We start from the raw sequence: 26739 nt of genomic DNA, 5'->3' as shown, positions 1-26739 counted from the left end.
TTATCAGGCAGCTCAGGCGATTGAAAGTCAAAGACAAGAAAGCGAAGCCCGCCAGAGTTGCGGTGTTAGAGGAGAGTTGTCCTTGGAGGGGGAAGTTGGCCGGTTTCCAGCTGGCCGATTCCCACGCGCCACGCAGTCACGTGGCAGCCCCTGACCCCGGCGACGGTATACTTCCTCCTTCGCCACCAAAGCCTACAAAGCCTACAAAGCCTACAAGATGTATGGAGCTGACGTTGTCATATTCTGTACATTTCATTCGGGGACTCGTATAGACCGAGACATCATTCGCTATCCAAAAAACGCATGAAACAAATACCCTAGGTATCTAAACAAAGAAGTAAAACAAAAAAGGGTAAAAAAAAAAAATTACTATGAATGCCCACCCAAATCATCCTTCGTCATAGCCATCAACATGAAGCTCACTCATTGTAGAACTTCTTCATAATCAAATGCAAGAAAAGGTTCACATTAACACGCATCTGACCCTCGAAGAAGTCCATGAATTGTGTGTTGTTGAATTGGGCCTGGAGCAAATCATCCAATGGGATCTGTGCATTGGCACCGGGCACCATCATGTTGCCACTGCTGCCGTCGAGCGTGAAAACTCCAACTTCGTTACTGGAGATAGTCAAGTCCACGCGGTCCCATTGGCGCTCAGAATAGCCCTTCCAAGCAACCAAGACACCTCGGTCGGCCAGGGTGCGAGCAGAGTACTTGTAGGACCCGAACTTGAACACCTTGCCGGATTTCTGAAGTTCTCTTTGGTGATCCCATTGTTTGGTGAAAGGCATTAGGAAGCGCTTCTTGCCTTTCTTGTTCTGGAGTGTGATCATAGCCTGTTCAATATAATCGTTGTAGGTCTTGAGCTGCTGGTCCAGATAGAGGGCTTGATCATTGAGACGCGTGGACGTGAGGCGTGCTCCCTCCAGCTCTCGCTCTCGTTGAATTCGCCGACGGTGCTTTGTGCGAATGTCGATAGCAATCGCATTCAGGAGGTCTTGGTAGTGGTTGTGTCGAGAGATCTTGCCTGCCTGCTCAAGACGAAGGATGTTTTCAAGAGCAGTGCCCTTGAGCTCAGAGTAGGTCATTGAGCCGATGTCAATCAACGTGCTAGCCTCGCCGTAAGCGCCACGTCGAGGGTTGTTGGTGTGTAGCTCCTCCCGAACCAATGTCTGCCACCTTGCCTCATCTTCATCAGTGGGCAGTTTGACCATAATGTCCATGAGGCTGGCACCAGTTTGAACACGGATAATGTAAAGGATGCATCGCTTAGTTTCCATGAAGAGTGCTTTGACCTCGGCCTCTGGATCTGTAGTATGATTAGCGGATGTTGACGAATGACAAGATATAATAGAATTGTTCATACCTTCCATCTGGGCCAGTTTCGGGTTCAGCGTGAGATTGATCTCAGTAGTGCTGACGCCCATCAATTCGCTCTCATTGCGTTTCACATTGCCAAGTTCTCTGACAAACTGCTTGAGGATGTCATCAGGGTTTTGGCACATGAACTCGATCTCTGAGGCCACAAGTTGGTGAATGGAGAAGATATCGGACATCTTAATATACAAAGTCGGTTTAGCCTTGGCGTAAAGATCATTGAACTCGTCAATGTCAAAGTAGGACTCTGCATCCTGGACCGAGATAACTGTCTCAAGTTAGCACACCGAATGATGAAGAAAAAAAGCAGTAGAAAAGAACGTACCTTGACCCCAGATTCGACCTAGCCGTTGTATTGACTCGCCGATGTAGGAGTTAAGAGGTTGGAGGTAGACATTCTCTGCCCCAAAGAGTCTTCCGGAAGCGACCTGCGCAACGACCTTGGCGATCTCGCTGAGATTTCTCTTTTGTTCCTGGGTCAAACCGCGCTCCACAACGCCGTACTTTTCTGGCTCGAGCATTGCAGGTTGGAAATAATTCTTCCAGATCCAATGGCCGACTGTTTGAAGGATAAAGCCAGGGTCCTCGTTCGAGAATCGTGCGATGAGGTTGTCATACATTTGCTGGGCAAGATATCTGGTACCGAAAGGCATCCGGTACAGGAAATCTTCGAAGGCTGTGAAGAACTGATCGGCAAGGTCGCGCAGATCTTGCAAATGTTGGATGAAAGTCTCTCGGGTTTCGGGATCCCTGATCGCTTCTTCCCGGGGAAGGTCTGCGGGGCGTCGGCTGCGTTGACCCGTGTGCAGCTCTTCATTGTTGATAGAGGAGCGGTAGATCTGGATCGGGTCGCTCTCGAGATCAAGGTCGGGGTTCGCAATAATAGACTCTTTCACCATGGTACCCATAACATCACGCATGAACTTTCGGTCTCGGGGTGACTTTGCGTATGAACCAAAGAGTTTGTTCCAGAAGGAAGTAGAGCGCAGATACTCGGGGAGGGAGGCAAAGTTTTCAATGTCCTCCTTGGCAGAGCGAGCGATGAGTTTGACAAGGTAGTATTCTTCACGGCGTTTCTGTGAGTATCCGAAAAGACCCATGATCAGGAGCCTGATTCTCTCATACTCCTTGTCCGACGTGTTGATCTCACGAAGTCGACGGAACAGGCGGGCCAGATACTGGGATTGCGTTTGAAGAAGGAAGAAAAACACCTGGTACTGGTCCAGCTTTCTCCTCGACGTCTTATTCAACGCCTTGAGATCATATGGATCCTTCGAAGATATTTCGGTGTTGGACAGCAAGTTGCCAATGTGTCCCCCAAAGTGCTTTTGGTGTTTGACAACTTCATCAAGCGTGATTTTATTCTTGACAAGGAGGGCAATCTTGATATCCAACTGGCTGATATACTGCTCCGCCTCTTCATTCTGTCGAACTTGCTGAACCACGACTTTTCGCAAGCGCTCAAACTCGATCTCTTCATCAAAGTCAAAGTCGCTGTCGTTGAGGAGATGTACGAAGCCTTTGACGGTTCCAACAGGGGGGTTCTTGCCATTAGTCAAACTCTTGTAAGCCTGACCCTGAATGCGGCCTCTGATGACACTCTGGGCCTTGATAACCTTCTCCATATTCTCGTTGTAGTGACGCCGTCTCTCCTCAAAGCGATTGCGAATAATCAGTCCTCTAATTCGAGCCTGGAAATCGGTAATGATGTCCTCATCCTCTTCAAGATCAGCCAGCATGTTGCCAACCTCGACTCGAACGAGCATGGCGCGAGCCAATGCTTGGAGGTCCACAACTTCCTCTTCATGTTCTTCAAGCCGGGAGAGAATGCTGCCAACCTCGATTCGGCAGATGGCTGCACGAGCAAGAGCTTGGAGGTCCACAATGGAAAGTTCTTCTTTCTGCAGAGCTTGTCGGTCGGCATCCAAGTCCTTGCGCAGAAGGGTAGCCCGCGCCGTTGACTGCAAGTCCAAAATTGTGCTTTCTTGGTCCGCCAACGCTGCTCGCTGCGACTCCAGGAACTGTCTCATGGCTTTGCCTCTGAGCATCCCCTGCAGGTTGGTCACGGCCGATGTATGCTGGGCCAGCTCAGAGCTCAGAGCTGAGTTGTCTTTTCTTGAGGCAGCACCTCGGATGAATGCTTGTAACTGAATGCATCCATTTTCGGTGGATTTGAGAGCGTTAACGAGCTGTGATTGCTGATTTCTGGCCGCTAGAGCCCTAGCAAAAGACTGCAGTGATGTGATGGCAGGTACCTCATTGCTAAGGGACTTCTTAATTTGGGAGATGTTTTGGCGAGCAAATGTTCCTCTAATCACTGCCTGCAGTGACTTCACAGGTTTGCTGGCTTCTTCAACGGCTTGTGACTGCACACTCCTTTGCTTTCGTTGTAAAGCACCTCGGATTGCTGCCTGCAGTGACCTCACAGGGCTGCTAGCTTCTTCAAACGCCTGAGATTGCATACTTCTGTGCTTTCTTTGCAGAGCACCTCGAACTGCTGCCTGCAGGGTCATAACATCGTTTTCGGCATGATGCGTTTCTTCGTACTGGTCGGTAACATCCTTGCGCCTGAGGGCGCCTCTGATGGCAGCTTGGAGTTGCTTGATCCCATGCTCTTCCATTTGAATGCGGGATTGCAGAACATTCGTTCGAGCTCGCGCCTTCGAGGCGCGGATGAGGCTTTGCAGCTCCAGAATATCGCATTCTTGGTCTTTTCGCCATTGCATCTCTCCTTGCTGGCGATGTCGTACGATAAACCCTCGGCTGGCTGCTTGGAGTTGGACTGCAAACTGGCGCATGCTCAGTCGATATGAGCTGATTTGTCGTGCCCAGTCTCCACGCAGGCGCGACTGCAACTCAATGAGCAGAGGCTCGAAGTCCCAAAGATCGTTCATCGTATTCCCAAGCTTCAAGCGCATCATCGCTCCTTTGATTTGGGCCTGGAAATCTCCAATTGAAGCTTCATTTTCATGTAGCTCCCGATCGATGCGTTCCTCCTCTGATTCGACGGGTTCAGGTTCAGGCTCAGGCTCTGCGCCGAAATTCGCAGCCATGCCCGCAAAGCTCGGCATGCTGACGCCTGCTTTTTCAAGGCCTTTCTGGGTTTTCTCGAGTTCATGGTGCTCAAACTCGAGTTGACCAACCAAATTTCCCATGCGGAAGTCGAGCATTCCATTTTTGAAGAGCAGCCAGGACAAGGCGTGAATGCAGTGGATGACCTTGGGGATGTTCTTTTTCTCGTAAAGATCGATCAGCTCGAATCGGAACAGTTCCGGCAACTGGGCCTCGTCTAAGAAGCGGAAGAAGACGGCGATATTATCTGAATGACGGTATTGCAGCTTTGGGTTACGAAAGATGCGCAGAGGCCGATCCGGGTACATAGCCTGAACCACCTCTGCGAGAGTAACGCCATCCCGCAAACCCTCCTCTAGCTGAACAATCGGAGGAATTTGCTTCTCGATTACCTGCTCGATCCACTCTTTGGCTTCACCAATATGGCACAAGTATTCATAGGCTTGCAAGAATTGACGTTGCTGATCCATCCAGTTACCTGCTGCCCAGGAGGACACTTTGGGCTTCTCTGGCGACCGGGCGCCATTTCTCCCAGCAACCGAGTCCGCGCGCTTCAAACGTCGCCGTCCTTGCAGACCAACGACCGACGGGGTTGTTGTGCCGAATTTGAATTCCTCTGTCTCGCCAGACTGAGCGATTTTGGAGAGAGTCCTGAGGTGGCCCGTCGCTGATTTTTGCAAAGTTTCGAGTTCGGGTGCAGATAGAGCGGTGGTCAGCGGTGGAGGGCGAGGGCTGTTTGAGAGCGTCTTCTGAGGTGATGAGGAGAGCGGCGACGCTGGGGTTGGAGTCGGGGACCAGTTTCGAGGCGAGGTACCACGGGGAGGTGTTTGAGGTTCAAGCACAGGCGATCTATAGCGAGGTGTTTCATTTTCTTTGAAGTGGACCTGGTGCGATTCGGGAGTACTGGGCCGATTTGACTTGCTGAACTGGTGGTCATCGATAGTGTTGCTACGCGAGTGTCGATACCCGCCGGTCTTGGGGGCAGATGGGGTAATGTTTGGTGCCTGTTGCAAAGGTCGTAAAGAGCGACGAATGTTCTCATATGTCGACCCGGCATTTGCCCTGTTTCCCTGTCCGGCCGTGTCCATGGTTAAGAGACCGGCTTCGCTCTTTCCTCGGTGATGGCCTAGGTTGCTCTGAATCGACGCATTGGATGAGACCGTGCTTGTTCGACTTGGTGCAAATGAGCTGGACGCAATGGAGTATGCAGAGGAGTTTGTTGACGCAGTTGAGCCGTTCCGCAACGGACTGGATGACTGCGCCGGGAGATCCGTATGGGCCCGCTTGAACGATGGGAATTGTGTCGACATTACCATTACCGTCGCGACGAGGTTGCGAAAATCGGAGAGAGAGTCTCGTTCTCGATTGACCGCATCCCTGCTTTACAAGCAGAGGCGGAGGATTTTGGTTCGGTCCGAGCTTTGAAAGACTGGGTTTGTTATTTCGGATCAGCGGTTGGAATGTGAGACCCGGTGAGCGTGCACGGAGGAAGTGGGTGAAAGCGGTGACAAGTTGACAAGTTGACAAACGCGAAAGTCGAAAGTCGAAAGTCGAAAGTCGAATAGGTGATGGTGAAGGTGTGCGGCTCCAGCAGGGCCCTCCGATGATGGAACTCTTGTTGACAGTGGGGGACGGTAGGAGCGAACCGGGATCTTGGATCTTCCCACCCACTGTTGGACATAAACAAACCTCCCAATCGAGTTTGGCGGCGATCGCCGATCATCAGCCACGGATCACGTGTTCAGATGCCCATGAAGACACGAATCTCGAATTTCGAGATCTGAACTAGCTATTATCATTTCATTCTTTTCTTTTTCTTCCCTCTTAATTATCAATCTATGGCTAATTGGTGTGTTGGACTTGTCAGACAGGGAAGATACCGGCAGTCTTGGCAGGTGTTGCTGAGATCCATTCGGCAGGTTTTGGATTCCGTAGCCCCGTGCGACCATCAGCTTTAACCTGTCTCTACCGTCCCTAGGTTCATTTGGTTGCTATACTTGACTTCCTCTCAATCAGGAAATTGTATCTTCGTGACATTGGAAAAATAATTTGCTTTGAAAACATGGCTGAAGTATCCTTTTCGCAAATACCTTTTGCCGACCTCTTGAACGGTCTTGAAAGATTTACTTGGACTTGGTTGGCCCCTTCCGCGCTGCCACAGTCCTAGCGCAATGCAACGCGAGGTCTTGGGGTAAACAAGCAGAGTAGATTGCCTCTCATGGTCTCGTACCTTGGTCTTCACTGTCGGTCTAGTTTTCTCTTCATTAGAATCTTTCGAGGTAAGAAAAGCTTATCTCGCGAGTCAGGTGTACATTTTGAGTACTCCACAATATATGAAGGAAGTATACCGATGTGACTGCCATCAAGTTTCATCCTGAAATTAAATGGGAGGGGGGTAACAAAGACCACATATGCCTATCAAACGCCTAAGAGCTACATCGGAAGTTTCCATGGGCCGTGGCGCGCGATTTCTAAACATGGCCGGTCGAACCGTCGACCCCGCCAACCAGGAGAATAACGCGAGAATAATGACATGCTCCAACCGCCATTCCTACCTCTCACTCCCGAACAACCACAACATTGGAACTTCCTCACATCGCCATCATGGCAGCGCTTGAGACCCAGCCGCGCTATCTCTACAAAATTGTTGCCTCCAACGCGCCCATCCGCGAGCCTATCCCCGAGCGCCTGCCGGTCAGCGAGCTCGACCAAGACTCCGGATTTGTCCACCTCTCCATGGCGCACCAGGTGCCCAACACGTTGAAAATGTTTTTTAAAGATGACCCGGTCGTGTACATTTTGCGCATCGAGTACGGACGAGTTATTCAAGATATTCGCTGGGAGTCGCCCGACGCAAAGGTGTGCGGGCCCCGGCCGGGTGAGGGTTTGTTCCCGGTGAGTAATACAGCTACCTCAACCATTGAAATGAAAGAATTTCACTAAACGATTGAAAGCACTTGTATAATGGACTGAAGTTGGGCAAAGAGGAGGTGGAGAGCATCGCGATATGGCAGAATGAGGATGGTTGGGACAAGGCGTTAGAAGGGGCGGAACCCTGGCTATTGTACTAGTCAGATGTGCTGGTTGCATTGAGATCCATCATGAGTGACAAATATATAGTTTAGCCACTAAAAGTGTCTAAATTCAAGTCCCAGACATGAAGCTGAAATGCCAGTACGTTCTTCAGCCGCATGGATATGTGATGCATAACAATACAACCCTGAATAATTTGTCCGTCTGCTTACATATTTGCTTTATAGACTAGAATAGTAGACTAGATGAGTGGAAAGGACCAATTTGCCTCCACAGGAACTTGGCCAAAGGAGCAAAATGGTCACGGCTGGTGTTCATGTCAATCCTGTTGTCGTCAGGTTGCTGTCGAGTCACTGCCACGAAAAGGTGTTAGGTCTCTAGTTCACGAGACAGTTCCATCCATAGATGGAACTTCTGGTAAACGCAAAATTATTTGCCATGGTTCACGAGGCAGACGATTTGAATTTCAGTCCCAATATTCAAACGTCGCGGAGTTCGTGTGGGCAGCGATTTGTTTCCTTCACCATCATCCTACTGCAATTCGAATGACTGACATCTTTGGAAAAGAATAGACGACTACTTCGCCTCCCATCTTTACTTTAGGCACCTCAAATAACCTCTGCCCTCGAGTCATCATTGCTAAGCAGCTCAAACTCACCGCCCGAGCATCTCTCGTTTATCCAGCCAATCAGTGCTCCGAACGGTGAAAAAAAAAAAAAAAAGGACGGTACGCTACTCTCGATGGGGTAAGGTCCCCTCCGGCTGGCCGTGCGCGGAAAAGAAAAGCTGGAACTCTTCGTCGAACTTTTTCTTTTCTTTTCTTTTCTTTGGGAAAGCTGGTCTCTCTCCATCAACAGATTGTTTCATTCCTGTTGATTGATCCTTGATTGCCTTTTATACCCCATCATTTCCTGGCATCCGAGATCCCTTCTTTCTAATAATTATGCCCATCACCGACAAGGAGGCCGCGCCCGGTGCCGCCATGAAGGCTGAGATCGTGGACTACTCCAAGGCTCTCGAGGTCGTGAAGACCTACACTACCCAGGATGGCCTGGATGTGGACACTCTCCTTGACTCCGACAAGCACGGTGCTCTGACCTACAACGATTTCCTGGTCCTGCCCGGTTACATCGGTAAGGCGATCTCACTTGGGGAATGATCCGAGGCCATCTTAATAACATCTCGATATAGGCTTCCCTGCCTCTGATGTTTCCCTTGATACCCCTGTGACCAAGCGTATCTCGCTGAAGGCCCCCCTTCTGTCGTCCCCCATGGACACCGTCACTGAGCACAACATGGCTATCCACATGGCCCTGCTCGGTGGTCTCGGTGTTATTCACCACAACTGTGCCCCCGAGGATCAGGCCGAGATGGTCCGCAAGGTTAAGAGATACGAGAACGGCTTCATCCTGGATCCTGTCGTCCTCTCTCCCCAGTGCTCCGTTGGCGAGGTCAAGGAGCTGAAGGCCAAGTGGGGTTTCGGTGGCTTCCCCGTCACTGGTAAGTCGATCACAATTTTTTTGTTCTGTTTTATCCCATCACCACCTTTGCATGATGACCCATCATCTTTTCTATATAACTTTCGTTCCACTGGAGCAACGAGAGTTGCGCTGTAGAGAACCGATTCTCAACTGATCGCACTCCTATTACATACCTTGTCCACTCAATGGTTGTCTAGCATGAATGCTAACCAGCTGTTATACAACAGAGAACGGAACCCTCAAGTCCAAGCTCATTGGCATGGTCACCTCCCGTGACATTCAGTTCCACCGCGACCTTAATGACCCCGTCACTGAGATCATGTCCACTGACCTGGTCACTGCTCCCGCTGGTACCACTCTGGCTGAGGCCAACGAGGTTCTCCGTCAGTCCAAGAAGGGCAAGCTCCCTATCGTCGACGCGGCCGGCAACATTGTCTCCCTGCTATCTCGCACAGACTTGATGAAGAACCTCCACTACCCCCTGGCTTCCAAGCTCCCCGACTCCAAGCAGCTGATCTGTGCTGCTGCTATTGGTACTCGCGAGGAGGACAAGCTCCGTCTTAAGCTGCTTGTTGAGGCTGGTCTTGACATTGTCATCCTGGACTCCAGCAACGGTAGCTCCATGTTCATGGTTGACATGGTCAAGTTCGTCAAGCAGACTTTCCCCCAGATCGACGTTATCGGTGGCAACGTTGTCACTCGTGAGCAGGCTGCTATCCTGATTGCCGCCGGTGTCGATGGCCTGAGAATTGGCATGGGCAGCGGTAGCGCTTGTATCACCCAGGAGGTTATGGCCGTCGGTCGTCCCCAGGCCGCCGCTGTTCGCAGCGTCTCCTCTTTCGCTGCTCGCTTCGGTGTTCCCTGTATCGCCGACGGTGGTATCCAGAACATTGGCCACATCGTCAAGGGTCTGGCCCTCGGTGCCAGCACCGTTATGATGGGTGGTCTCCTTGCCGGTACCACTGAGTCTCCCGGCGAGTACTACGTTTCCAACGAGGGTCAGCTCGTCAAGGCCTACCGTGGTATGGGCAGTATCGCTGCCATGGAGGACAAGAAGGCGGCCGCCGGTTCTAAGGACAACAAGGCTAGCAACGCTGGTACCGCCCGTTACTTCTCCGAGAAGTCCAACGTTCTGGTTGCCCAAGGTGTCGCTGGCTCTGTCCTCGACCGTGGCTCCGTCACCAAGTTCATCCCTTACCTCGTGACCGGTGTCCAGCACTCCCTGCAGGACATGGGTGTTCGCAGCCTCGACGATCTGCACGCCGGTGTCAACAACGGTTCCGTTCGCTTCGAGATGCGTTCCGCCAGCGCTATGACCGAGGGTAATGTCCACGGTCTTCACAGCTACGACAAGAAGCTTTACGCGTAAGAGCTAGGCTTCTTTGAACTATGGACGTTCCCGCTGTGAATATGATTTGGGATTATCCGCACGAAGACATGGTGAAAATAAAAAATGGGGTACGATATGGGTAGGAGTTACGACTTGAGGAGTTACGCTTTTCAATTAATGAGCATACTGTTCCAAACACCATCTGTGCATTTGTAGATTAATAAAGTAGACAAAGTCAAAGCACATGGCGCGGCTATCGGCAAGCCCGAGCGCGGCCAAGGCGGACGCGGGGTACAAGGATATGCCTAGGCTCTCGGGTTTTGTCCTCGACTATAACCACGGGCCGTCACACAACTTTGGGCAATGTCTGTTATTTTATCTGAACACCTCTGTCGCCGTTTATTAGTATCTGGGTTGGCCAAACGATACCCTTTGAACCCGAGAACTCAGGATAATCGGTCATCACTTCGCATTGCGCGCTTTCGGGCTTTACCGACGCGAAATACCCGAGCTTCAGTCAGGAACTATTTATCAAATCCAACCTCAGCGCCAGCAGCCCAGTCCGCCAAAATGCCCCGGGAAAAAGGCGACGTTGACAAAAACAAGGCCCCGGCTGTTCCTCGACCCAGTTCAAGGTGAGTTAGTGCATGCATTGGTTTACACCCTGGCCGCATATAGCCGGTCCTTCAGAATGTCCCTCGGCATGATGATGTTGGCCATAACTCAATGACCACAGAAGAAGGCTCACTGACCAACGGTATAGTGTGATTCTGGTGTCTCCACGGAATGAGATTCTTCTTCTTCACCGCGTCCAGACATCTAGCTCCTTTGCATCGGCTCATGTGTTCCCGGGCGGAAACCTTTCGAGCCAGGATGGGCCACTCCCACCAGCTGAAGAGCATGCCGTGCATGAGGACTCTCCTGCTTACCGACGTGGAGCTATTCGGGAGCTTTTTGAGGAGAGTGGCATTTTGCTTGCTAAAGATCGAGACTCCGGAAAGATGCTGGTCGTCAATGAAGAGACCCGGGAGCAAGGCAGACGACTCATTCACCAGAACAAAGTGACGTTCACAGACTGGTTGAAGAAGCAGCATGCTAATGCCGAGCCAGATATTGGTTAGTACGCCCTTTCTCAGTGGACTTTTCCGAGGTTAATCTTTGGAACAGATCAATTGATTCCATTCACGCATTGGATTACCCCGACCAATGTTCCGAAGCGGTATACGACACAAATGTATCTCTACTTCATGCCATTACCAATCAACCTGGATAAGAAGTTGCTCGAGGAGCTTCCTGCTGAGGGCGAACGTGAAGAGATTCAAGTCCCGAGTAGCGATGGTGGTATCGAGGTCACCGAGGCGCAATTTCTCCCAGCTTCAGAGTGGCTTCGTCGCGCAAAGAGCGCGGAGATCATTCTCTTCCCGCCGCAATTCCTACTCCTGCATTTGACATCTGGCTTCCTGGATCAGGAACCCCGATCGGGCGCGTCCGTGGAAGAGTTGGAGAAACGTCGAGCGGCACTGGTCGAGTTCGTACACTCCGGCTCACCTGCTTGGACTGAAAAGTACATTTCGCCCAAGATGCTCAAGATGAGCGAGGACGGTCGGGCAGTCCTGGCTCTGGATGAACCTGGGCCCGAGTTGAAGGGGTCTGGAAAACGAGGCGAGTCGGATCGGGTTGTCCTTGTGAGGTTTAAAAAGGGTAGTGCGAGAGAGGTGAATGTTGCCTGGAAGAAGGATGCCCTCAAGGAGGGTAGAGAAGGTCACAGTAATCTTTAGATCACATAAAGGTCCCATCCATGTCAATCTACAGCGATTTCGCATACCTAATTAGGAATCTCCACATAGACCGTATTGCCACGGCCCACCATAGCGGTAAGCGATAAATCCACGCTTACCGCCTTCCTACCACGCGAGCCCTCGACAAAAGATCACATGACCCACACAAATCATTTGGGTCTTTGATTTTACGGGCCACCAAAAAACCCTCCACCTCCAACCTCACCGTCGCCCGTCAAAACCTCTTACACCAAATCCGCCAAAATGGAGAACGAGAAGGGAGAGATCGTCGATCTGTATGTGCTTGAGTCCTTCGCCCTTCAACAATTCAACCCGGTGTCCTGAGCCTGGCTGTCCGCAATCGCAATTCGCAATCCACGATTTCCCAAGCACCAAGAGATGGATAATCGGGGTCGATCGCAAATGGATGGGATAGCGATCAGACTACGGAAATCATGCGATGTCGTTTTGAACAGCCAGGCCCTCGACACCATCAGGATTGGAGGGGAATATTTCAACGTGGAAAATTGGACCATGAAAAAACTAACATATCCTCCCCTCGACAGCTACGTGCCCCGCAAGTGCAGCGCCACCAACCGCATCATCAAGGCCAACGACCACGCCTCTGTCCAGATCTCCGTCGGCAAGGTTGACGAGAACGGCCGCTACACCGGCGAGAACAACACCTACGCCATGTGCGGTTTCGTCCGTGCCCGCGGTGAGAGCGACGACTCCCTCAACCGTCTCGCTCAGCGTGACGGTTACCTCAAGAACGTGTGGGCCGCCTCCAGCCAGCGGTAAATTACCTGCCTGTGATGTGGTTTACACTGGGGGTGTTGACGGGTTGATATGATGGTGAGACCAACTCTTTCCCTTCTATCCTTGACAATGATACTAATATGCGATAGATGAACTAGGGCTCGATGGTCCAGGTTCGGGGATTGGTTTACGAAGTAAAAAAATAGGAGGAGGGGTCCTACATAGTCTCCTTCGGCCTAAATTTCTTTTTTTGCCTTCGGAGAAACCCTGTTTTCCTATTGTCTATCTATCATGAAATGGAATCGACGACTTGATGGGTCCGGTTTTCTCCAAAGCCTGTTCAAATCCTCCACGCATTCGCGATAGATCTTTCTAATGAGGGTTCTCCCTTCTCGCAACCTCCCAGCGGCCATGAAAAACAAAAAGCCAAAAATGGAATGCCCAAAAATTTGAAAAAAGAATTTCCTTCCTCTTTTCCTTCACTGTCTTTATTCTCTTTCCTTTCTTTCTCTGGTTTGCATCCATCGGCACATCAAGGCTTCCTCGCACTAGCGGACTCGAAAGCCGGATCGTTTCCGCGGTCTGTGTTTATGAACTCTGCGTTCCATGAGCGAGGGGGTAGAAAAAGCACATTCAGCCGAAAATTATTATCTTCAAACGCGCCTACTGAAGAGCCACTGTTGCTAAGATCCATGCACTGGGGCACAGATACGGGTGGGACATCTCTTGTAGATTACGTAGACTACGTAGACCTATCTAGCCTAGGGTAGCTGAATGACAATGAACTCGCTACCTCATGCCCTTATCTTCTAACAATCTTCTCTCATCTACAACTATGATGTGCCCTGTTCTCAGAGCAGCTGTGCCGGTTTAGTTGTAAGATCTGATTGAAATTTTTGATTCATTTCTCCTCATGAATCATATGCTTTACGTGGTCTTCCACATGGACTCGTGATTCGAGTGAAGTGTGCCCGGCACGCACAATCCCAGGACCTCCACAAGCAAGACACAATTGATAAAAACAGTTTTGGCTCTATTGACAATTCATGCAACCCACATCTAACGAGGAAAGGATGCGATTTTCTTAGTCTTTCTCCAGGCGCACGGCCGGGTTGCTCTCGATGAAGTTCAGGTCAACCTTGTGGCCGAGGAGCTCACGGATGTTGCTGACGCCGTATCTATGGGACCTGTTAGCTGATTGCTCAGGATTCAGAAACTCTCGTGGCACTTACTTGATCATAGTAGGACGCTCCAGACTCAGACCCCAGCCATATACTCTCATGTCCTTGGGGATACCCATGGACTCCAGCATCTCAGGCCGGAACATACCACTGTTACCAATTTCGACCCACTTGCCCAAACCCTCGTGGTAGCCGAAGATCTCCATACTAGGTTCAGTGTAGGGGTTGTAAGCAGGCTTGAAGCGGAGCTGGTGGATGCCCATCTTAGCGAAGAAGACCTCCATGAAGCCAATCAGACCACCCAGGGTCAGGCCGAAGTCGGCAATGACACCCTCGATCTGGTGGAACTCAGCCAAGTGAGTAGCATCGACAGCTTCGTTACGGAAGACACGGTCGATACTGAAGAAGCGGGCCGGCCGCGGGTTGGCCGCGAGCTTGTGCAGCATGTACGCCGAGATGGAGGTCGTGTGCGTGCGGAGAACCAGGCGTAGGGACTCATCGGGGTTCCAGGGGTAGCGGTACCCGATGGAGCCGAACTTGCCCTTCTCATGGACCTCGTGGACGTTATTCCAGTATTGCTTGTAGTCGAGACCCTGGACCTTGGTCGCATCTGAGGCGGTGGGCATAATGGCCTTGGTCAGATAAGGGTCATTTGGCGGATCCTCGCGGGGAGGATCGGCCGTGAGAGGGTCGGCGATGTAAAAGGTATCTTGGAGGTCACGGGCAGGGTGTTGCTGGGGCACGAAGAGGGCATCGAAGTTCCAGAAACCGGTCTCCACGAAGCGGTTGGTGGGCATTTCCTCGAAACCCATCTCGAAAAAGATGTTTCGGAACTCCGCCCGCACCTTGTTGAGAGGGTGCAGAGCACCGGCGGGTGTGGGAGCACCCTTGGCGTTGAAGTTGTAGGGCTTGAACTGGGTGTTCTTCCAGGAGCCGCTGGCGAGCATCTCAGCAGTGAGATCGGTCTCCTCCTTGGCGATTTCGCGAGCATACTTGGGGCCCTTGGTGATGACGAAAGAGAAGTCCTTGGACAGGGAAACCAACTTCCTGCGCTTGAGATCGGCAAGTTCCTTGGAGTCATCGCAAGACTTGGTCTTCTGAATGGCGAGCAGCTGCTCACGGGTCTCATCGACAATTGACTCTTTGGTCGCACGCAGCAAGTCATTATCCTTCTTGATCCAGCCGCGCTTGAAGGCATTGCCCTGGCCAACCTTGGCGTTGTCCTTGCCCACGACTCCGGGCAAGTCGGTGATTTTCAGACCGTCCAAGGCCTTGACGACGGCGTCGAAGACTCTGGCCTCGTGAGAGCCATTGGCGGCAACAGCCTCGCCCTCGGGGGTAAGAGTAATAACATCCTTCTCCTTGGTCTCATACTCGACCATCGACCGTGATGCCAGGCGGTCCAGCGCACTTTTGACGTTCAATGAGGGGTGGGAGGGGAAGGCTTCGTGGGAGAGGATGGGCGCATCGGACGCGGACAGGGCGTCCAAAATCGGGGTCGTCAAGTCGGACGCCATGGCTGCAGCCGTTTCCTGCAGGGGATTTGGCGAGTGAACAAAACGTGGGGAGGGGTTATCGGTCTGGTATCCGCCAAATTTACGAATGACTCTTTTCCAATATCCCAGGCGGTGAGCCACAGAGACCAGTATATTGCTGCCTCAGGCGCAAATATTCATCGACCCCGCCATTGTCTGCCTCTCTGCCTCACTGCCCTATGTACCTTTCGCAGTGTAAGTATATATACGAAGCCAGCCACGTCTAAAAGTCCGACGCAGCCTCAGGAAATCCACTTCCGTGTTTTGAGCCTCTTAATTGCTTTGGCCCTATAAAGCGATGTTCTACCAAAACGGTGCCAAAATGGTGCCAACTCTATAGTTGCTTCCACAGCCCTGAATGCCATGATAGTGATTTCACGTTGCTGGACACAATCCCAATCAATGGGGGCCAGTTCTCGATAGCGTGGTGGCTATCTATGCGTCTCCCGCTCCACGTCTGCACGTCGTATTATCGAGGCTGTGCGCTAGGGCTTTGCGAACCGTGTTCTGTCTCACACATGAAGTTCAACTACAGGGCACCATGGGACTACGACCCATGAAACCTGAGTATAGTCTATTCCCGAAGCAGGTAGTGTGAATGTAAACTTGGGTGTATCACAACGTAGCGAAGTACAATAGGGGACACATCTCAGGCACAGGAGATCCCGTCCCCGGGGGCACTTGACCACGTTCCGTAATACTAATCGCCACAGGACGGGGACGCTAAGACAGGCATCAGCCACATGAAATTTCTTTTAGCGAAGTGGAATCCCACGCGTGGATCTTTGTGGCACGAAATGCTCCCGAGACAACGAACCTTCGATACGCGCTGTGAGTGGACGAGACTAAGGTTCGCTGGGACCACTTCTGAGTCCACCCAGAGACACGCCGGGATTCGCAGTCGTGATACTGTTTTCGGTGTGGAAGTTAACTCCGTATTTTAAATATTGACCTTGAAACAACGCATCAGTGACTTACACGTTAATGATCGCCACTAGTAGGGTCGATCATCGAAACCCTGCTGGTTCGCAGACCAAAGGGAGATGAAACGAGTATGGAATTCCCGAGAGCCCTGAGAGTCACGAGAGTCGTGAGAGTCCTGGAGCCTTATCGTCTTTATTTGAACTCTATCAAAGTCCGTGCACATGAGACTAAGGGTTAGTTAATAAGAGAAACAGAGGGAAACGAGAAAAAAGCGAGAGAAGAGAACGGAGAGCAGTGCCAGCGGCACTAACTCTGCGGGTGGGTGCGATTCCCATCGAGTCGAGCGTATCTAGGGACACCAAAAAAAAAAAACGTAGTTCGGCATCACCGCCCCTATCGAAATTCTTCCACTTTTCACCCCCTCTTTCCTCCTGGGCTTGGATCTTCATTCCCCTTATTCTTATCCTCCTCTTGCAGTTGCTGTCCATGTTGGGTTTCTCCCCGCAAAAGAAGACACGCTTACATAACCCCCTTGCCGGGCGCTTCATCCCCCCTTCTCCGTTTCTCTAAGCTCCTCCTTCAACCCCGAGCCGGGACGTCGATTCTCATCTCGTCTCGTTTCTTCTTCTGCTATCCATGTCGCCCTAGACCCCCCAAGCCGCTCATTTGTGTCAGGAACCCCGTACGTGGTCCCCTCCGTCCGTCTCCCATCATTCTCGACTCCCTTTTTTCCAACCTATGGTTCACTTGGGAGGTCCTCCGTCAGCTTATGCAGCTGTCATGGCTTCTACTCTTCATTGGCCCTTTCTCGCGTTCTATATGTTCGTCCACTAACCAGCTTAGGGCACGATGGCTGACGAGACTCTCGTGGCCGCAACGGCCGTGTTGCAGTCTCTAGCCAGAGACGAGCCCACTGCCGGCTCCGCTTCACCTCCTTTTGATTTCCAATTTCCTTCGAGTAACGGCACGAGATTATCCAAACTACCCGGAGAACCCACCCCTGCAAAGGCCTCCTTCGAAGCCGAGTTGGAGGCCTTGGTGCGGCGCGTGCATCATCTGGAATTCCAAGCTGTCAGTCATCACAAATTCCCCGACAATCCCCAGCAGGCTACTGCTTCTGCTTTCGGATCCAACGAGAAGGACCCTGATTTCTTGTGGACCTTTGGGCTCGATCGCTTGTCGTCCGGTCACGGTTCTGACTCTTATTGCCTTCCACAGCAGCAAAAACTGAATCAACCCGATCGGCGGCAGCGGACCCCTTCCGGTCCCGAAGAACCTCCGGCTGCGGATCTTGATGACGACGAAACCGACGAGGAGGACGAGAATGGTGCTCGCACCCGCATCGTCCGTGAGGAGGATATTAGCATCCTCCGAAACCATGTTCAGAAGCAGGCCGAGGAGATAAGCTTCCAAAAGGACATTATTGCGCAGGTTCGCGATGAGTTGCAGAAACAGGAAGAGCACACTCGCCGTGCTTTGACCAAGGTCGAAAACGAAGACGTCGTCCTTCTCGAACGTGAACTACGCAAGCATCAACAGGCCAACGAGGCTTTCCAGAAAGCCTTAAGAGAAATCGGTGGTATCATTACCCAAGTCGCCAACGGAGACCTTTCCATGAAGGTCCAGATTCACCCCCTAGAGATGGACCCTGAAATCGCCACTTTCAAACGTACAATCAACACTATGATGGACCAACTGCAAGTTTTCGGTAGCGAAGTGTCTCGAGTCGCCCGTGAGGTCGGGACCGAAGGTATACTTGGAGGACAGGCTCAGATCACTGGTGTCCATGGTATTTGGAAAGAACTTACAGAAAACGTGAACATTATGGCCAAGAACTTGACGGATCAGGTGCGAGAAATCGCGGCTGTCACTACTGCTGTCGCCCACGGTGATCTCAGTCAGAAGATTGAAAGCCGTGCTCAGGGTGAAATTCTGGAACTGCAACAAACGATTAACACAATGGTGGATCAACTTCGAACATTTGCAACCGAAGTCACGCGAGTCGCGCGTGACGTCGGCACAGAAGGTGTACTAGGTGGACAAGCACAAATCGAAGGAGTACAAGGCATGTGGAATGAGCTCACGGTTAATGTTAACGCCATGGCCAACAATCTCACTACGCAAGTGCGTGATATCGCTACAGTTACCAAGGCCGTCGCCAAGGGTGACCTCACGCAGAAGGTGCAAGCCAACTGCCGAGGAGAAATTGCAGAGCTCAAAAACATTATCAATTCCATGGTGGACCAACTACGACAATTCGCACAAGAAGTCACTAAGATTGCCAAGGAAGTCGGTACCGACGGTGTTCTCGGAGGTCAAGCCACGGTGAATGATGTTGAAGGCACCTGGAAAGATTTGACAGAAAACGTCAACCGAATGGCCAACAATCTGACCACTCAGGTGCGAGAGATTGCCGATGTCACCACCGCTGTCGCCAAGGGTGATTTGACCAAGAAGGTTACTGCCAACGTCCAGGGTGAAATACTAGATCTCAAGAGCACTATCAACGGCATGGTGGATCGGCTGAATACATTCGCCTTCGAAGTCAGCAAAGTCGCTCGAGAGGTCGGTACAGACGGTACCCTTGGTGGTCAGGCCAAGGTCGACAATGTGGAAGGAAAATGGAAAGATCTTACCGACAACGTCAACACCATGGCTCAAAATTTGACATCTCAAGTGCGAAGTATTTCCGACGTCACGCAGGCCATTGCCAAAGGTGATCTTAGCAAGAAGATTGAAGTGCACGCCCAGGGAGAAATCCTCACGCTCAAGGTCACCATTAACCACATGGTGGGTCGTCTTGCCAAGTTCGCAACAGAACTTAAGAAGGTCGCTCGCGATGTCGGTGTCGATGGTAAGATGGGTGGGCAAGCCAACGTTGAGGGCATTGCAGGAACTTGGAAAGAGATCACCGAGGACGTCAACACAATGGCCGAAAACCTTACGTCTCAGGTGCGAGCATTCGGTGAAATTACCGATGCAGCGACCGACGGTGATTTCACCAAGCTCATTACAGTCAATGCTTCCGGAGAAATGGACGAGTTGAAGCGCAAGATCAACAAGATGGTTTCCAACCTGAGAGACAGTATTCAGCGAAACACTGCCGCCAGGGAGGCTGCCGAACTTGCCAACCGTACCAAATCCGAGTTCTTGGCCAACATGTCGCACGAGATCCGAACACCAATGAACGGTATCATTGGCATGACGCAGCTGACGTTGGATACGGATGACTTGAAGCCGTACACACGTGAGATGTTGAACGTTGTGCATAACTTGGCGAACAGCCTACTCACAATCATCGACGATATTCTCGATATTTCGAAGATCGAAGCGAACCGGATGGTGATCGAAAGCATTCCCTTCACCGTGCGGGGCACCGTCTTCAACGCCCTCAAGACCTTAGCTGTTAAGGCGAACGAGAAGTTCCTCAGCTTGACATACCAGGTGGATAACACTGTACCTGACTATGTTATTGGTGATCCATTCCGTCTGCGCCAGATCATCCTCAACTTGGTTGGCAACGCCATCAAGTTTACGGAGCACGGTGAAGTCAAACTCACGATCCGAAAGTCCGATCGGGAGCAATGTACCACCAACGAGTATGCTTTCGAATTCTCCGTCTCTGACACCGGTATCGGCATTGAGGAAGACAAGTTGGATTTGATCTTCGACACCTTCCAGCAGGCCGATGGCTCTACCACTAGGAGGTTTGGTGGTACCGGTCTTGGTCTTTCCATCTCCAAGCGCCTGGTCAACCTGATGGGCGGTGACGTCTGGGTCACCTCGGAGTACGGCCACGGCAGTACCTTCCACTTCACCTGCGTGGTCAAACTTGCAGACCAGTCCCTGACTGTCATCTCGTCTCAGCTTATGCCATACCGAAACCACCGGGTCTTGTTCATCGACAAGGGTCAGAACGGAGCTCAGGCTTCCAATGTCTTGAAGATGCTCAAGCAGATTGACTTGGAGCCGTTGGTTGTCAGGAACGAGGAGCACGTTCCTCCGCCTGAAATCCAGGATCCCTCTGGAAAGGAATCTGGTCACGCCTACGATGTCATCATCGTTGACTCGGTGGATACAGCTCGCATCCTCCGTACATTTGATGAGTTTAAGTATATCCCAATCGTCCTTGTCTGTCCTCTGGTCTGTGTCAGTCTGAAGTCTGCTTTGGACCTCGGTATCAGTTCATACATGACTACACCGTGCCAGCCTATCGACCTTGGTAATGGTATGCTCCCGGCTCTGGAAGGCAGATCAACTCCGATCACCACCGACAACTCTCGTTCCTTTGACATTCTCCTTGCCGAGGACAATGACGTGAACCAGCAACTTGCGATGAAGATACTCCAGAAGCACAATCACAATGTCTTCGTTGTTGGCAATGGCTTGGAAGCTGTAGAGGCCGTGAAGAAGCGTCGCTATGATGTCATTCTCATGGACGTTCAAATGCCCGTCATGGGTGGATTTGAAGCCACTGGAAAGATCCGCGAGTACGAACGCGAGAGCGGACTGCAGCGCACCCCGATCATTGCGCTCACCGCCCACGCCATGTTGGGAGATCGTGAGAAGTGTATCCAGGCTCAGATGGACGAGTACCTGTCGAAGCCGCTTAAGCAGAATCAGATGATGCAGACCATCCTCAAGTGCGCTACGCTTGGTGGCTCGCTGTTGGAGAAGAGCAAGGAGTCTCGAATTTCCAGCAGTGGAGAAATGCATCCTATCCACTCCTCTGTCTCTTCGAACGACCAGAACCAGCAGCAACAGCAACGCTCGCAGAAAATGCAACCGCTGCCAACACCGCCGCGTCCTGTTGTGGACACTCGGGCAATCACAAGCTCTGGCCCTATCACCCGTGGGAGTGTTGTCAGCCCTGGTCCTCCCGAGGACAAAGACGAAGAGATGATCGATGATCGGGTACGTTAACAAGTATGTGGTAAAGGATTATTTTCCAGAGCACCCGAACTGACCAATCCTTGTTCTCAATAGGTATTACTGCGATCTAACAGTACTTGAGCTCATTTGCACGGATGTTCTCGCCATGCAGATTTTCAAATGGTTTCGATGTAGCCGTTGATACCCTGTCCATATGAGGCTCGAGGTCGAGAACCTCAGCCATTTGCTGTTTTCACATTCTCCATGCTCATACCCACCTACTTCATTGTCCCCATTGTTGAACCCCTATTCATACTACATTCCATCGCTGCATTCGTTTCTTACTTTACAAGGTGTTGTTGGCGCATCTTCTGATTGACAGGGCTCGGGTTCTGCTCAGCAGTCTGGGTGACTACTGAAAGGGGAGTTTGCAATTCAGAGGGGTGCTTCGTTTCCGCCTCCGGGGAAACCATTGTCATGTTTGCCATCTATTCTCTCGCTTACAACTAGCCTCGGAACCTTTTTCATCCTTTCAATTTTTTGTATTGTACTTAGTTGCTTCTCGCTTTCTGCTTTAGCCATCTGCGGTCCGAGTCAGAGAGTGCCATGGTTCCGAGGTTTCTCCTTCTAGTGGGCCCTTTTTGGTGGCTCGAGGTCGTTTCCTTCTGTTTCTCTCCGGGCGATTTCACCATCCCTCGTTTATTGAGGCCACAATGCAGGTCTCTGTTGATTTCATTTGCTCCCATGGTAGCGCGTTTAGAATGAAGCTATCTCCCGTCTTTGATAACCGAAAGCTTGTACTATCTACTCAACGAGGCCCTGCTGCTGGAACCAAGCTTCCAGGACCTCATTAACTTTCTGCGGTCGCTCCAGCATAATCCAGTGCGATGAGCGAACGTCCTCAATTGTCAACTCCTTCACGTATGGTGCCATAGCTTCCACCATGCTAGCAGGGATCGCAAAGTCCTCCGTTGCCCGTAGGAAAAGCGTCGGGCACTTGACGGCAGTCCCATCTTCATCATCGAGAAATGATAATTCGTCCACAAAGTTCTGATACCCCGTTCGATAGGTATTGCCTGCAATTGATTAGCATCGAATCTCGACGAGGAAAATCCGTAACTTACATGGGCCCCGAAGTCCGTTCCGCGCATACTCGTCCACATAATACTCCATCTCCTCACTGTCCAATAACCTGGTCTCTGACAACCCTGGCAGCAATTCAAAATCTATCCCAGTCTTAGCTTCAATAGCCTTCCTTCCATCCTGCGTCCTCCCGCCAAACAAGGAATTCAAGAACTGTCGGATCCCCTGCCTATGTCGCGTATGCGATTCTATCACGCCATCTTCGCTCCCGAACTGGAGCATGTATCCAAAGGAAGGACGAAACTTGACTAGATCATTGACGGCGATGTATTTCGATACGGGGGGTGGGTAGGGAACGACGAAAATAAGGAGATGGGATACGAAGGAGGGGAAGTAGAGTGCGAAGCGGAAGGCGTATACGGCTCCCCTGTTTTATATAAGTTGACTATTAGGTTCTTGGTATTAGAAAGGGAAACGTACCAGTCATGACCCCCCCCAGGATGATGTTTTCGCAGCCGAGTTGCTTTGCCAGCTGGTGAAAGTCTTCGCAATGGGATTTCATGGTATATGGGAGGATAGAGTCCGTGGGAGAATCCTACTCAATGTGAGGTTTGGTTTCAATAAGAGTGTAACTCGACCTACCGATCGTCCATATCCAATACAGTCAGGGCAGACTACGCGAAATCCGAGCCTCAGGAGCAGGGGGATTTGGTATCGCCATCCTAGGGACAGGTCTGGGAAGCCGTGGATCTGCTGATATGTTAGATCTGTTTTATATCAAGAGGGCTCGCCGAGAGTCATGCCAGGAAGATCGTCCGAGCAAAGCCGTGGGTTGGTTCAGCATAGAGGTAGCCTGCATCGAGTCAGTAGACCTCAAAGTCACTGGGTAATTTCGTGATACCGTAGGTCTTCCCGTGGATGGTGGCAGAGCGTCGCTGAACACGAGGATCCTCGATCTTAATCTTATCAACAGCTTCAACCATGTTGAGAGGTGTAAATAGACTTGGGCATTGTTACGTCCGAACCTCTCAACGGCCGAAAATACCCTACTTGCTGCATCTGCACATATACCGGAGAAGATGTAAGGAGTCTTCGGGAGGGTGTGACGAATCGCCTGCATAATACCCACTTCGTATACTTTGGGGCTCGGAATGCGATGAATCAATGTCCCACAACGGCCCGCCCTCGGATAGAGACGTTCAATGCTCGATCCTTCTAGGTTTGACGGGCGAGATAGCCCTCGAAATTATCCAACGGCGACTCCCTCTCAACATCTTTCCAAAACGCATCAACCTTCTCTGCCAGATCCATACCCCACGGACCCTTTTTGATTCCATTCATTGCCCAAAAATTAGGTTTATGATCGATAGGGACCGGGATCGGGCCGTGCCAGAGGGCCAACGAATCCGGTGCGGAGCTTCGTCCACGATAGTCGAGCCCCGTATTCTTGATAACCAGCCTCAATTTCTTATCCCGGACAAAATCCAGAGTTTTTGGAACGTCATCTATACTGCGAACATCCATACATATTATTAGTACCCTGCCTTGTGAGCACTTCTTGCTGGAATGGACTTGGCTGATTCTCCGTATGCAGTTTGGCACATCGCGTCTGATCCGCTCCATGTGCGTGTCCGATGTCATTGTCGAAACAGGAAGCCATCAAGGGTCTGCCGTCACAAAGGCGCCCGTCAATACTGCGGTTAAAAGCATACCAGGTGGGTTGGTCAACGGAGAGTAGAGATAGGGATTTCACCGATCGAAGCCCTACTAACAGGACCAAGAAATAATATGTTGCAAGATCATCGCTGCGGGAGGCTTGGTATCAGTTCTGCACTCCTTTTTAGATTTCGCGAATATTTGCCTCTGAGATAATCCATAAACAGACTCATTTCAAATATGTCACATAGATAAGGCTTGGTACATCAATATTAGGACATGACTCCACCTGCGAACTTGTACACACCAATCAGCTAAGCCTTTCTCAACGAATTTCAATTTGGTATTGCACTGTACTATTGACGCCATTGACGGCCTTATCTCTTGGTGGCCAATAGTAGTGAAAAGAAAAACACTGTGGCTTGAAATGTCCCCCTTCAGGAGACTTCTGATCTGAATGCGCTTCATTCTCCTTACATCAAAGTGAGAAATCCAATTGAGGAATATTATAGGGGTAGCTTGACAGGAAGCTGAGGTGGCGGTCTTTCATTTCAAAATATAATGGAATGTTAATCTATGTCCATGAATACGATCAACCATGAATGGGATCCGCGTTGGAAGCGAGGGGTAGATAAAGCAAAATCTCACATTGATCTGGGACGGTTCTGGATGATAGAGTATCAGGGATATATGGAGAATATAAAGCAGTGATTTTGCTGAATTGTGAATTGAAAACTAAAAGACTTCCCTTTTTCCTCAGTCAAGATGCCTAAAAAGTTATCTTTCACCGTCAAATTGTCTCTCTGGGCCGCTATCACCTGGTTTGGGGCACGAATTTATGGATTTCGGCTGGAGTCACTGGCGCCATTTGCTGTATGGATTTGCGGAACTTGGTTATCCTATTTTATTCTCATTCTTGCTTGGAGGATACTCGGTCGAAAGTGGTTCAGTCCGCTGAAGGATTTACCTGGACCTAAGGTATGCTCTCCGCGTGGCTTCACCCGCACATTGTGTTTTTAACATTATACAGAGCGGGAATATTATCTTCCAGAATGCATCCGCCATCTTCGATGAACCACTCGGAACTCAGATCACCAATTGGGTGAATTCAATTCCGAATGAGGGCCTTCTCCATTTTCATGGCTTTATGGGAACTGAATACCTCGTGGCGACCAGCGTCGAGAGTCTATCAGATGTTCTTACTAATAGGTCCTACCAGTTTCAAAAGACTAGTGGCCTTCGTAGGTACGCCGAGCGCTTTTTTGGTCGGGGCATTGTGATTCAAGAAGGGGACGAACATAAGAAGAATCGAAAGTCGTTTGTTCAAGTCTTCAATCAGCGTCAAGTCGACAAGTTAAAGCCGATCTTGTCCTCGAAAGCGACACAGATTGTACAGCATTTATCCAAGAAATGCGTTCGCGATAATGAGAAGACGGAAAAATTGGCAACAATCAGAGTTAACGAGTTTGCGAAATTGATCTCTTTCGATGTGATGGGTATCATCGCTCTTGGAATGGACTTCAACAGCATCCTCGACCAGAACCTCGAGATCTTCGATTTGTTTCAGACGCTATTTGCGTCTGATTCCTTGAAAAAGTCACACTTTATGTGGCATAACTGCGCGCCGCCTTGGCTAGTTACAATGTTTCCCTCCGACATAGACCGACAGATGGAGTTTGCTCATGAGCAGCTTCGCAAAAGCCTCCAGCAGATGATCCCAGAAAAGCTCGCATCTCTGAAATCAACCGACTTATCTGAGGAAGATATCTTGACCCAGATTGCCTGCTCTGGCTCATTCACACACGAAGAGATTATTCCCCAAATCGTGACTACGCTTGCCGCTGGGTACGTCTGCCCTCCAACATTAGAATGCTGATGCTAATATCAAGATTCAGGTACGAGAGCACGGCTAGCTCATTATCTTGGACCCTTTGTTGCCTTGCAGATAGTCCAGAGACTCAGGTCAATTTACGGCAAGAACTTCTCGAAGCGAAAGGAGCCAAAGACGCATTGGATGAGGAGGATTATGAGAGACTACCCTTGCTCAATGGAGTATGCAACGAAGCGTCTCGCCTCTACCCTACATTCGCTATGACATTACGCAAGGCTATATGTGATACCTACATCAGTGGGCGACTCGTTCCTGCCGGCACCTATATCGCCATTGTTCCGAGGGCCATCAACCGAGCGCATCATTTATGGGGCCCTGATGCGGAACAATTCGTTCCAGAAAGATGGATTGACCGATCCAAACCGGAAGCGCCTAAATTCAACGCAACTGGAGGGGCTTCGTCCCCCATTTGTATGCTGTCCTTCCTTTACGGACCAAGAAGCTGCGTTGGACGATCTTTAGCACTAGCAGAGATTAGAAGGGTGACGGCTCGCATAGTTGAGAGCTTCCACATTCAAAAGTCCGGTACCAGCATTCCTCAACCGACCGGTTGGCTCTCTTCGGGGCCACCGCCAGACTTGGATCTTCTGTTCTCTCTGGTGGAGTGATAGACTTGGGCCATTTGTTTATCTTATAGACTGATACATTGTACAAAAAGGAAGAGCCTCTGAAAACATAACAAAAGTATAAGCAATTTTAGTATCTATTCCCTCAACCCACCAGCAAGGTTACAAATAGTAATCAGCCATGATCCTTTCAGATCATGC

General features: G+C 50.7%; 10 protein-coding genes across 10 annotated transcripts; 6 read left to right on the top strand and 4 right to left on the bottom strand.

Moving 5' to 3' along the window:
• Positions 1–419: 419 nt before the first annotated feature.
• N7443_010162 (putative Ras GTPase activating protein) lies at positions 420–5765 on the bottom strand (the record flags this gene model as incomplete). Its single annotated transcript, XM_056890218.1, has 3 exons — positions 420–1309; positions 1367–1645; positions 1703–5765. 3 exons carry the CDS (start codon positions 5763–5765, stop codon positions 420–422), a joined length of 5232 nt encoding a protein of 1743 aa, XP_056736709.1.
• A 1288-nt stretch (positions 5766–7053) lies between these two features.
• On the top strand, positions 7054–7520 carry N7443_010161 (DUF952 domain-containing protein; the record flags this gene model as incomplete). Its single annotated transcript, XM_056890217.1, has 2 exons — positions 7054–7344; positions 7404–7520. The coding sequence occupies 2 exons, from the start codon at positions 7054–7056 to the stop codon at positions 7518–7520; spliced, it is 408 nt and encodes a 135-aa protein (XP_056736708.1).
• A 905-nt stretch (positions 7521–8425) lies between these two features.
• On the top strand, positions 8426–10332 carry N7443_010160 (putative IMP dehydrogenase; the record flags this gene model as incomplete). Its single annotated transcript, XM_056890216.1, has 3 exons — positions 8426–8615; positions 8674–8982; positions 9191–10332. 3 exons carry the CDS (start codon positions 8426–8428, stop codon positions 10330–10332), a joined length of 1641 nt encoding a protein of 546 aa, XP_056736707.1.
• A 531-nt stretch (positions 10333–10863) lies between these two features.
• N7443_010159 (NUDIX hydrolase) lies at positions 10864–12071 on the top strand (the record flags this gene model as incomplete). Its single annotated transcript, XM_056890215.1, has 3 exons — positions 10864–10928; positions 11057–11409; positions 11461–12071. The coding sequence occupies 3 exons, from the start codon at positions 10864–10866 to the stop codon at positions 12069–12071; spliced, it is 1029 nt and encodes a 342-aa protein (XP_056736706.1).
• Positions 12072–12335: 264 nt separating this feature from the next.
• On the top strand, positions 12336–12872 carry rps21 (40S ribosomal protein eS21; the record flags this gene model as incomplete). Its single annotated transcript, XM_056890214.1, has 2 exons — positions 12336–12367; positions 12638–12872. 2 exons carry the CDS (start codon positions 12336–12338, stop codon positions 12870–12872), a joined length of 267 nt encoding a protein of 88 aa, XP_056736705.1.
• Positions 12873–13914: 1042 nt separating this feature from the next.
• Positions 13915–15528, bottom strand: N7443_010157 (phenylalanine--tRNA ligase subunit alpha; the record flags this gene model as incomplete). The annotated part of the gene is made up of 2 exons (XM_056890213.1): positions 13915–14008; positions 14063–15528. The coding sequence occupies 2 exons, from the start codon at positions 15526–15528 to the stop codon at positions 13915–13917; spliced, it is 1560 nt and encodes a 519-aa protein (XP_056736704.1).
• Positions 15529–17208: 1680 nt separating this feature from the next.
• Positions 17209–21483, top strand: tcsC (putative two-component osmosensing histidine kinase (Bos1); the record flags this gene model as incomplete). Its single annotated transcript, XM_056890212.1, has 3 exons — positions 17209–17247; positions 17314–21384; positions 21457–21483. 3 exons carry the CDS (start codon positions 17209–17211, stop codon positions 21481–21483), a joined length of 4137 nt encoding a protein of 1378 aa, XP_056736703.1.
• A 663-nt stretch (positions 21484–22146) lies between these two features.
• Positions 22147–23408, bottom strand: N7443_010155 (alpha/beta fold hydrolase; the record flags this gene model as incomplete). The annotated part of the gene is made up of 5 exons (XM_056890211.1): positions 22147–22418; positions 22467–22847; positions 22906–23020; positions 23068–23175; positions 23298–23408. 5 exons carry the CDS (start codon positions 23406–23408, stop codon positions 22147–22149), a joined length of 987 nt encoding a protein of 328 aa, XP_056736702.1.
• A 232-nt stretch (positions 23409–23640) lies between these two features.
• N7443_010154 (uncharacterized protein) lies at positions 23641–24029 on the bottom strand (the record flags this gene model as incomplete). Its single annotated transcript, XM_056890210.1, has 2 exons — positions 23641–23935; positions 23965–24029. The coding sequence occupies 2 exons, from the start codon at positions 24027–24029 to the stop codon at positions 23641–23643; spliced, it is 360 nt and encodes a 119-aa protein (XP_056736701.1).
• An 817-nt stretch (positions 24030–24846) lies between these two features.
• On the top strand, positions 24847–26580 carry N7443_010153 (cytochrome P450; the record flags this gene model as incomplete). Its single annotated transcript, XM_056890209.1, has 3 exons — positions 24847–25059; positions 25112–25926; positions 25977–26580. 3 exons carry the CDS (start codon positions 24847–24849, stop codon positions 26578–26580), a joined length of 1632 nt encoding a protein of 543 aa, XP_056736700.1.
• Positions 26581–26739: the final 159 nt, after the last annotated feature.

Source organism: Penicillium atrosanguineum (assembly GCF_028827265.1).
Source record: "Penicillium atrosanguineum strain IBT 20685 chromosome Unknown utg000008l_segment0_segment0, whole genome shotgun sequence".
Lineage (NCBI taxonomy): Eukaryota > Fungi > Ascomycota > Eurotiomycetes > Eurotiales > Aspergillaceae > Penicillium > Penicillium atrosanguineum.
The sequence above is the reverse complement of the archived record's forward strand: the minus strand, read 5'-3'. Positions and strand labels throughout refer to the sequence as shown.